Here is an 11,566-nt window from a genome sequence, read left to right as displayed (position 1 = left end):
TTCAAATAATGAGTTTGTGCACATGCACAACACTCGTTCAACATGGATAACATCTTAACAAGATCTTTTGCTCTAACTTTCAAAATGCATGAAAAGTGGCACACATTTTAATTTTTAGCATTACCAAAGTCTTGCCACACAAACTTGTGCAGAAAATTTTAGAAATTCACAAAAAATTTTCCATATTACTCTCAAGTTCTACTGAAATGCAATTCAAAACTCATATACTACTCAGCCAACCCCTTGTATAGCTTTAACACTACCAACAAATTATAAAAATGTACACTGCTTTTCAAAATTATAAATAATTCTAATTATAAATTTACAATTTAGCATACACTTTAATAAATGAAGATGATCACTAATATTCCTAAAATAATGGAAACAGATGATATCAATATCCTAATAATCCAATCAATTTGCATTATGTCTTCTATTTTGTCAACAGATAGAAGACAGCTACTTTATATACTCAAGTCTAAAAAAATACTCTTCAATGTTGAGAACAGAGAATTATTTATAGGTGAACAAAGTTAATAGAAATCTGACTTCAAAGTAATATTTTACATTAATTACGTATTATACCATTTGTTCTTTTGATAGCATATCTATCTCAAAATAATTTAGTTTTATAATTTATGAAGACTTGTAACTAACTTCCTTTTTCCCTTACCAAAATATTCACCCCAAAACATTAGCATAAAGCTATATATAATATGGGGATTGCTATACACTAAAATAGAAGTAGCCAATTGAAATAAAATATTATGGTGAATGATCAGTAAGATTTAGTAAACGTGAAGACTGAATAGTAACCTCAAAAGTAATGCACATGATTAAATCTTTATACACAGAATATACTAGTAGAAATGGATCTTTTAAAAAAAACATTTAGCAACTTGAGATGTTCACAATTTGGAATACATAGAGAAGATGACTTGAATACAAACAAACTAGTTGAAATTCAATGTGGTTCACAGTAAAGATGCAGTGGCTTTCTATTTGTACAACAAAGAATCTCAACCAAAAACATATATGACTAAAATATTCTCAAGTGCAATTTTCTGGGCTTTTAAAAGAATACATACTCTTACAAACTGAATTCTTTTGCGACCCCCCCCCCCATGCATTTTAATGTTTGGCATAAATAAACAGCAAACCAGAATATATATTTTTAAAGGACTAACTTACTCATGTTCTATTTAAGAGCAACATACAACCACTTATAGGTTTTTAAAAAAGCATCCTTATATAAAAACAGTGTGTGTGGGGGGGGAGCCCTGCTATACATATGAACACAGTTCAAACCCGATACAACTGACCAATCAAAATTAGTGAATGCACTGCATCTCTCTGCAGTGGAGAGCAGCGACAAGGTAGGCTGTCATTCTGCAAAAGCTGCCCAGAATAGGCTTTCCTCTGACAAGCAGTGCCGTTCCTTTTTAGAAAATGTTGTCTCTGGAGACAGGAAGACTTCAGCATGTTAAATTACTTTCATTATGTATTTTCAGACGCTTATTGATTCCACAGGAGGAAGAGTGAGAGACTGCAGCAGCTCTAAGCAGCACTACATGTTCCATACATTAGCAGTACTGCTGAAACAATGGCACTGTACAGACCAATATTTTCATTAAGGTCTTTCCGAAGAGATGTTTATGACTCTCTTCCCAAGTCCTCTCCTAACAAGTGAACAAAATGAATCAATCAAAACTGGAAACGCTTCAACTACATCAGGAATTTATCAAATCTTCAGCGGAGGTAAGATTCCTTATTATAGTATGCAGCTGCTTTTGAACTGGCATAGTGGGTAAAATTACTTTGAAAAATAGCCTGAATTTTAAGAGTTTATTTGCTTAATTTTACTTATTGTTAAACATGTATCTTTTAGATTTAAGACATGAATATTTTATATGTAATTTTAGGATGCTATGTTAAATTCAAAAAATATTAATTGTTAATTCACTATGAAGACATCAGCTTTTAAGTCACTTCAAATATACTAAGTAATCTTAAAGTCATCAACACAGTTTTCCTTAAGAAATGCTTATTTTTCTTAAAAGAACCAGGGTTACTACTTAGCTATTATTTATTACTCAATTTTTGGTTCAATTTATCATTGGGCATGGTTATTAAAAATTATTTAATTTGCAGTTACATTTTTCAGTTTACCTTTTATATTTCAATTAAATAATTCTTCAATGGAAATTTATAATAACTTACCATAAAATCTGTTTTAATCAATTAAATTCAAACCATGTTCTAATAATGTAGCAAGTTACAATATTTTACAGCTGGAAATATTGTTCCATTTATTATAAAGAAGAGGGAATGACAGCATGTTTAATATAAGCTAATTGCTCATAATCTCTGAAAATACAGGTTAGCTTAGAAAATGAGAGCAGAAATCAGTCAGCTTTAAAAAACTACAGCTTTTCTTTCATGGTTATATTTGTGATGTTAATTCTGTTATTAAATAATTTACAATCCTTGTTAGGGAACGAGAATATTGTAATTAAAGAAACCATTAAATTTATGTATAAGCTGTGGCTATAAAAATACAGTCTGCTTACTGTGATAACAAATGCTGTATATAGTGTTAAAATAAACAAAACTAACTTCCAATTCATTGGAAATTTATTAGGAAGCCCTATTTCTTAATCCTTTTTTTTTCTTTTGCACAAGGGCCCACAGCAGCTAATTCAGTACTTACAACTGAAAATATGAAGAATGCATCTGACCGAGCATCTATCTACCTAGCTGTCTGAACTATAAATTGCAGGATATTCTTGTAACATATGATTTTAAGTTACTAAGGAGTTAAAACCAGAGAGAATAGGTCTACATTACTGCTGGGATGTAACACATCAACAGTAATCATCGACAGAAGATGCTATATAAAATAACCACAAAAAGAAAAACGATATAAGTGTAAAATCCTGAAGACAAAATGGTGAGCACTTTAAAGAGGGTGTTTATACTTTAATATATCAGAATTGTGGAGCTACTGATTCATAAAGAAACAATGAAACATGGATTACCGAAATAAGAATGCCAAATATTAACAGCAAGCTAAATGAAGCTTTAGCAAGTATTTTCTGTACTAAATATTGAGATACTTGTATTAATTGATATTACTAAAGGATTTTTCCATTGGAGTTTTATTACCAATTATATATCCTCTTCTAATGAAAACAAACCAGATTAAATAGCAGATGGTTTTTATCAAAAGAACATGGACTGGATTTATAATATAAAACAAGTTTATGTGATCGAGAAATCATTTCAAAATAATTAAGACTGCTATAGAAACAGTGTGTAACAAAAGGATGTCTAAATACATTTTAGGAGCTAGAAACCTTTTTTGTTTTCACATGTTCTGGAAAATAAAGAGACGCTCTCATATATTTCCATAAAGGGAATCATAATTCCTATCATTTGAAGAAGTTTTGCTTGGTTGTGACTTTTTAAGACAAAACAAACAAAAATATTGTTTACTGGTCTTTAGAAATCCATCAGCCAACTAAATCTCACAATTCATGCATTTGAAGTATTGGAGAGAAAATGAAAGAATGCCTACAAGACATGAAATAAAACACAGCTACTTCACTGCTGTCAGTTAAAAATTCATGTCAAAATTTGTCAATGACATCATGCATCAATTTGTGAAAAACTGCTATAGTGAACCAAAAGGCCTATAAGGCAACAGCAAACAGGTAGGTCAGAAGATGCATGCTCCCCATCACACCGTTTAACATTTACAAAAGAAAAGAATCTTGCTCTAAAGGAGATGCAGTTTTCTTCATTATCACCTAACTTGACATTTCTACTGTATTTACTTATAAATCTAACTGATGTGACAAAGACCTGATGTTTAATCTGTGAATTCAGAAAATTTGAAAATTTTACACACTTAAAATTTTCCATTTTTATAGGATTCCAATGTTAGCTAAGACCTTCACTTTCTTGAATATGTGCCTCTGGTAATATTTTATACCAAGCTCAAAAGAAATATGCCATCATTTATTTGTGCTTCTGAAATATTACTCCTAAAATAATATGCATAGATAAGATTGTATTCTAGAACTTATAAAAGGTTACATCAAGTAAGAGGTTAACCTAAGTTCTGAAAATTACTAGCCTTTATAATTTATGCTTATGATTTTGCAATCAAAATTCTGTACTCAAAATGTGAAATATAGTTGGTTGGAAGATTTTATATTTTAACTGAATATACTACTGGTTACTGATAGTTTTGTCCAGAAAATCAGACATTAGTTTTATGAATTACCCTAAATCTCTATTTATTAAAATATAGCTTTTCATAAATTAGCAAGAGGTTTTTTTTAAGTTTCCTCAAAATTATACACAGGGTGATTTATATAAAAGGTTCCAGAGAGAATGTGAAACTTTAAAAGATTCCTCAGAAAATGGGCTTCAGATACTCCTTTCCCCTAAAATTTTTTTTTGACTTTAAAATTTCTGCTTATATAAAACCAACTGATATAGTATTTTAAACCAATTCAAAAATGGCTATTTCTCAATATATTAAATTTCAATTTTCTCCTTCCACAAGATACAAGAAGGTGTGGTCACAAAATAAATCATTCATAGGAGTGATTACTGTTCCAAGCTTTGTGACGTTTTACTTTAACATATGTCCCTTTTCTTCCCATTTTTGTAATATAAGTTTGCTCACTATCAAGTTCAGTGAGCATTTTCATGATTAAATGTGAAATATCTATCCTTTGTCTAATTCTATGTGAAAACTCCAAATATCCCTAAATCACACTGTTGACTTGTGAATATGAGTTACAATTAAGAACATGAACAAAATAATTTAAAGCAAACTGGTACTCTATACCATTTACCTTCTAATCTAAATGAACACTTGTCCTGTTCATTTGAAATCTCAGGGGAATAATTATGCCTTCACTAATTATACCAGAACAAATGAAAACAATGTTTATTTCCCACCTTCTCACAACACTTTAAAATGAAATCTTAAAACACTGGGCTAAAAGCAGTTTTATTATACAAAAAAATATACTGTGTCTCAAATAATAAGTTTAAAAAACCCACATGAGTAGAATGTTTTCAGTGTATGAAATAATTATGAACTCTATAAAAGTAAACCTCATATAGTTATTTCTTCAAAGGGAGAACCCAATTTCCTTTTACGTCAAAATAATGCAACCTTGCTATTTCCTAATTCTGCTTTCCATTAATAGTTTACAAACTTAAAAATTAAACTAAGTACACAAAAAAGGTGTGTTTTTTTCCACAAAGAACACATTTTATATGTCATTTAAATTGCCAAATAATCAAATAGTTTTTCTATTTCACTTTCTAGGGAAAAAAATCAACTGCTCCAAAAGAATGTTTTTTTCTCCCATTCTGGAAATCAACATGCAGTCTGAATCTAACATTACAGTTCGAGATGACATTGATGACATCAACACCAAAATGTACCAAACACTATCATACCCATTAAGCTTTCAAGCGTCTCTCACCGGATTTCTCATGTTAGAAATCGTGTTGGGACTTGGCAGCAACCTTACCGTACTGGTACTTTACTGCATGAAATCCAACTTAATCAACTCTGTCAGTAACATTATTACAATGAATCTTCATGTACTTGATGTAATAATTTGTGTGGGATGTATTCCTCTAACTATAGTTATCCTTCTGCTTTCACTGGAAAGTAACACTGCTCTTATCTGCTGTTTCCATGAAGCCTGTGTATCTTTTGCAAGTGTCTCAACAGCGATCAACGTTTTTGCTATCACTTTGGACAGATATGACATCTCTGTAAAACCTGCAAACCGAATTCTGACAATGGGCAGAGCGATAATGCTAATGATATCCATTTGGATTTTTTCATTTTTCTCTTTCCTGATTCCCTTTATTGAAGTAAATTTTTTCAGTCTTCAAACTGGAAATACATGGGAAAATAAGACACTTTTGTGTGTCAGTACAAATGAATACTACACTGAACTGGGGATGTATTACCACCTGCTTGTACAGATTCCAATATTCTTTTTCACTGTCATAGTAATGTTAATCACATACACCAAAATACTTCAGGCTCTTAATATTCGAATAGGTACCAGATTTTCAACAGGACAGAAGAAGAAAGCAAGAAAAAAAAAGACTATTTCTCTAACCACGCAACATGAGACTACAGACATGTCACAAAGCAGTGGTGGGAGAAATGTAGTCTTTGGTGTAAGAACTTCAGTCTCTGTAATAATTGCCCTCCGGCGAGCTGTGAAACGACACCGTGAACGCAGAGAAAGGCAAAAAAGAGTCTTCAGAATGTCTTTATTGATTATTTCTACATTTCTTCTCTGCTGGACACCAATTTCTGTTTTAAATACCACCATTTTATGTTTAGGCCCAAGTGACCTTTTAGTAAAATTAAGGCTGTGTTTTCTAGTCATGGCTTATGGAACAACTATATTTCACCCTCTGTTATATGCATTCACAAGACAAAAATTTCAAAAGGTCTTGAAAAGTAAAATGAAAAAGCGAGTTGTTTCCATAGTAGAAGCTGATCCCATGCCTAATAATGCTGTAATTCACAACTCTTGGATAGATCCTAAAAGAAACAAAATTACCTTTGAAGACAGTGAAGTAAGAGAAAAATGTTTAGTACCTCAGGTTGTCACCGACTAAGGAAAAGTCTAAGTTTTACCAAATCCACATTCAGAAGTTTTAAATTTAAATTGTAAAAAAGTAAAATTACTGCCAAATATAAGAAAAAAACATTTTAAGTATTGGTTATGTTGTAAATTTTCAATGTAAATGTCAAGATTAGATTAGGTCATATATATTCAATTTCTTCATAAATTAATGTATTTGTTGCATGGCAGTTTGTTAAAGTAATATCATATGTATATTTTGTCAATATTATGTCCATCAGAAGATATTCATGTAAGTCATATTTTCTAAATAATAAATACATAGCCTTAAAACAGTCTATAACTTAAAAATATAACTGACACATTTGTATCCTTGTTTTTTTCTTTTGTAAAGTATATTGTTTCTAAGCCACAAACTATAGATATATTTATATGTCAACTGGAATAGCATTTTAACGTAAGAACCGAAATTACAGCTCCAAATAATCAAAACAATCCAGAATTTTCTGTACCACTATATTGTTTTCTGATATAGTCAACTTGCTGTAATATTTGATGCACCAAAAATAATGAACCATGTATAAAACTTTATCCTTTTTTTAAATGTAAAAATTGTAAGGTTTATCAAAATTTTAATATTCAAGAAAGAAAAACAAATAACCTATATTTCACACCAAGATAGAGAAACTTTTTAAATTCAAGTTTATTATGGAAAAGAGTTTGACATTCTAAAAACAAGGGCATTATGCCTATACTATACAAATGAACTGATAATAAAGAGAAGGAAGAAAACTAAAGCACCAGCCTCATTCTTCCTTTTCTCACTTTGCTTCAGTCTAAGCCAAATGCTTGGAATTAATATAGTCTGCTGGCAAAAACAGTGTATTAAAATAACTTTATTCAAGTTGGTCCTTTTGTGTAATAAAAGTTAATTATTAAAATCTGAATACCAGGGAGAAAAAAAGGACTCTACTATTGTAGAAAAGTTAACAAAGCCAACTATTTTTAATTTTAGATATATAGCAACTTTACAGTAATAAAATTTACACAATGTTACTACCCTACCCGTAACTCCCAAATATTTCAAAATACAGTAGTTCTATTTCCACTCTGAAAATCATTAAAATGGAAATAAACCAGTCAATTTGTTTTACTCTACACCATTCAATGTAAGCATTTTTGTCTCCAATCAACTCATGTTGGAAAATTATGAAATTACTAATCCTAACTATAGATATCAGGTTTGGGAATTCTTATCAAATATTTTTCAGCTGTAATAATCTAATAATCTATTTATGAGTACTAAGTATAACCGTATCAGAAAAACAGCAATAAATTTCTTAAAGTGGGCAAATACTTGCTCCCTTATCATTTTATTAACTAGATAATTTTTATTCTATTTTTAACACTATATTCACTAAAGTAGCAAATCGTTTTTAATTAAATTTTATATTAAACAATTCAACAATATATTACTTTTATGTAAATAAATGAAATTCATTCAGTCAAGTTTACTGAATACCCTAATTCTTGGGGAAATGAGCACCATGCAATAACTTGAATTCCCTGAGGTTACACAACAAATTCATTTACCTCTGATAATAATGCTAACAATGTCAAATCTTGGCAAAGCTGAAATTATTTTCTTCCTACTTATTTTCTACTCTTTTATAAAATTAAAGAAATGCTATTTGACAAAATATACCATAGGACTTATTTCTTGAAACCTGGAAGACAAATTAAGAATTCATAAACAAAGATATTAAGACAATTTTCATTTGATAAATATATTTGGCATAAAATATCTGCTAATATATTAACTTAAAAATTTTAAACTTATTTCATAGTTGGACTTCCAAGCATAAGTTAAAATTTTAGTATTTAGTTTTATAAACTTAATAAAAATTCAACTATTTTTAGAGTTTTCATATTAAGAGAAAACACTTTGTGTTTTAAATATTTTTAACCCTCAAGTCTATACATATGCCAAAGGACTCAGTTAAAAAAACGCTTTTCTAATATATTTGCCTAAACTACTTTCAAGCTCTCTTGTTCTCTGTAATAAGTAATCTATCAAAATAATAAATAAATGGCAAATATTAGAATGTTGCCCTCTAACTGTTATTATTTCTACACCTGACATTGAAACAGACAATTAACAAGCATCTTTGCCAACCAATAAGGATCTATCAGGTAAACAAAAGCATACCCACTAACTTACAATAAAGAAAAATCATACATACCAGACAATTTCTAATAGCTTTTTAATGTTAAATAATATATTAATCAAAATTATATTTATAAGTTTAGCTTTTAAAAAAAGACACACATGTTTGCAATTACCGCAGCTTAAATGAGAGGAGAAATAGAAAAATGTTTTTGTTAAATGTTTGTTCTATGAAAAGGTGAAAATTTTTTTCCCTTATGACGACTTTCACCACCATGTATAAATTTTTCTATTTCAAGTAACTTTAACAAAAAAAGCATTAATGGTAATTTTGCATGTTAGAATGAATTTTTTAATGCCAAAGAAACAGAAGTAACAGTAAATTCAATGTGTGAATCCTTCTTAAAATTATGTTTTTTTCTATCCATATGTCACAAACCACAAGCAAAGTTATCAATTTCTATTAGTTAACTGGTTTGGTTCTTCAAAACTATAAAAATAAGAAGTATTATTGTAAAAACTAACTGAAGATGAGCTCAACAAGATATGAAACTGTGGTTTTTCTCTTTTGTTTGATTTGTTACTTTAAGGAGGTTATTATTCTACCAACTAGCCCCAACAGATGGTCAACCTATTATGAAAATTGAATTATTTACAATTATGCTTTTTAAAAATATGGCATTGATAATAGTTCTGTACTTCTGACTCATCGTAAGTCAATTTTTAGGTATGTGGTCTATTTTTTAATACCCCAAATAAAATTACAGCGAAATCTCAGTTTTTTGGAAATTTAACTGAGATTAGACTTAAAAGTGAAAACCTAAAAAGTGAAAGAAAATAGGTTGTTAGTAGCGCTTTAGTCAGCATTGTAATTTCAAGACTACTTTGTAAAAGTCAATAAAACTTTTTGTTTTCTTACATTTTATGACTGCACATTTAAGTAAGCTTTGTAATGCAATTAACACTTTAATTCTTACAATGTGGAAGGCATTACAGCAAATACTCATATTCATATGGAGTAGAGTCATTACCTTCAGAGCTTAAAATCTAGAATCAAGGTAATAAACAGTATAGGAATATCTATCTAAAGGTAGAATGTGATAAATGCTACAAAAAGAATAAAGTTAATAGACGTAAGAAAAAGAAATTATGTTGGATTTAAAAATAATATATAAACAGTCCTGGCTGGTGTGGTTCAGTTGGTTGGGCACCATCCGGTGCACTGAAAAGTTGCTGGTTCGATTCCCAGTCAGGGCACATGCCTATCTTCAGGCTCAATCCCTACGGGGGATGTGCAGTAGGCAGCCAAATGATGTCACACTTATATCGATGTTTTTCTCTCCCTCTCCCTTCCTCACTCTCTAAAAATCAATAAGCTATTCTTTTTTGTTAAATATATTTTTTTATTGATGTTTTATTGGGGGGGGGGAGGAGAAGGGAGAGGGAGAGAGAGATAGAAACATCATTGATGAGAGAGAATCACTGATCGGCTGCCTCCTGCACACCCCCTACTGGAGATCAAGCCCACACCTGGGCATGTGTCCTTGACCGAAATCGAACCCAGGACCCTTCAGTCCACAGGCCGACGTTCTGTACACTTAGCCAAGCCAGCTAGGGCAATAAGCTATTCTTTTATTTAAAAGACACACACACAATATAAACAAAAGCACTGTTGAGGGAAACTACTGAAACATATTTTGGAAATGGTCAATTGTTTTCTTTAGAAGTTATACAGTAGTGAGAAGTACAGCTGGTAAGTTTCATTGGGGAAAAGGCAGAAGGCCTTTAATGCCAGCAGAGAAATCAGATGAGGGGAATAATACAATGAGAAATGAGCTACACAAATAATACTAATAAACAGCAATATGTAGAAAAGTTGATTGGGTAAAACTGTAACGGGAAGCTGAGAAACGAAACTGTTGCTGGGTAAAACAACAGAAGATGGAAACTATTGCCATCACCTGGATAGGTTATGAAGGCCTGGTAGTAGCTTTGCAAAGGAGCACAAAAATGTGACAGGCAATGTGAAGGCAGAATCAATAGAGAATGCCTACTGACTAGAAAGACAACTGGGATAAGAGATTAAATCATTTTAGATGGTTATAAAAAGAACCATAAGAAACAAGATTAGCCTCAATGAACTAAGAAAGTTTAAATTATGTTTTGTATAAAGTACATAAATAAAAAGAGCTAAAAGAAAAATGCATTTCTGGCAAAGCAGCAAATTCAACTAAAATAAAATCAATAATATTATTTAAGAATGTTCTAGTTATTAGAAACTATTCAAAATAAAAATTTTAAATTGATGTTTTAAAATACTATAATTTTATATATTGGTTTATTCCATTTTTCCATTAAACATATTTTCATCATCAGTAATCTTTTAATTATAAAAAATTAGAAATATAACGAAAAAATGTCAAGGTATTTAAAGTAAAAAATGTAAATATCCTTTGCTTTTTTCTAATAATGTACACTAATAAAAGACAAAGACGCTAATTGACCATACCTTCGCTATGCCTTAAGCCATGCCCACTAGCCAATCAGAGCGACTATATGCAAATCAACCCAACCAAGATGGCGGCCGGCGGTCACAGAGCTGGAGCAAGCAGGAGGCTTGGTTGCCCCAGTGATGGAGGAAGCCAAGCTTCCCAGCCACTGCTGCCTCCTCTCAAGGCAACAAAGTTTCAATTATAGAAGGTAAATAAACCCCAGATACCTGCTTCCAGTCGCCATGGCCACAGAGCTGGAGCAAATG

At 30.8% G+C, this 11,566-nt stretch overlaps 2 protein-coding genes across 6 annotated transcripts in view; one reads left to right on the top strand and one right to left on the bottom strand.

The window, feature by feature from the left end:
* The window catches only part of COG5 (component of oligomeric golgi complex 5), a 183,936-nt gene that overhangs the window by 123,502 nt on the left and 48,868 nt on the right, over positions 1-11,566 (bottom strand). The gene's annotated exons all lie outside the window — the stretch shown is intronic.
* On the top strand, positions 1,297-8,743 carry GPR22 (G protein-coupled receptor 22). Of its 5 annotated transcripts, XM_006774872.2 has the most exons (4): positions 1,671-1,758; positions 2,683-2,950; positions 3,506-3,713; positions 5,351-8,743. In XM_006774872.2, exon 4 carries the CDS (start codon positions 5,377-5,379, stop codon positions 6,673-6,675), a length of 1,299 nt encoding a protein of 432 aa, XP_006774935.1. In that variant the 5' UTR covers positions 1,671-1,758; positions 2,683-2,950; positions 3,506-3,713; positions 5,351-5,376; the 3' UTR covers positions 6,676-8,743. The 5 variants fall into 5 exon arrangements, with proteins under 5 accessions (XP_006774934.1, XP_006774935.1, XP_006774937.1 ...); XM_006774871.2 differs by lacking the exons at positions 2,683-2,950; positions 3,506-3,713 and adding an exon at positions 1,297-1,376 and having other exon boundaries at positions 1,512-1,758; XM_006774874.2 differs by lacking the exon at positions 3,506-3,713.

Source organism: Myotis davidii, unplaced genomic scaffold, assembly GCF_000327345.1.
Source record: "Myotis davidii unplaced genomic scaffold, ASM32734v1 scaffold125, whole genome shotgun sequence".
NCBI lineage: Eukaryota > Metazoa > Chordata > Mammalia > Chiroptera > Vespertilionidae > Myotis > Myotis davidii.
This window is presented reverse-complemented; position numbering and strand designations above follow the sequence as displayed.

Excerpts from the sequence above, each read along its gene's own strand:
- GPR22 (XM_006774871.2), top strand. The coding sequence starts at position 1,650 with ATGTTTATGACTCTCTTCCCAAGTCCTCTCCTAACAAGTGAACAAAAT. Across the intron at positions 1,759-5,350 it reads TTATCAAATCTTCAGCGGAG|GGAAAAAAATCAACTGCTCC; the intron begins GTAAGATTCCTT and ends TTCACTTTCTAG.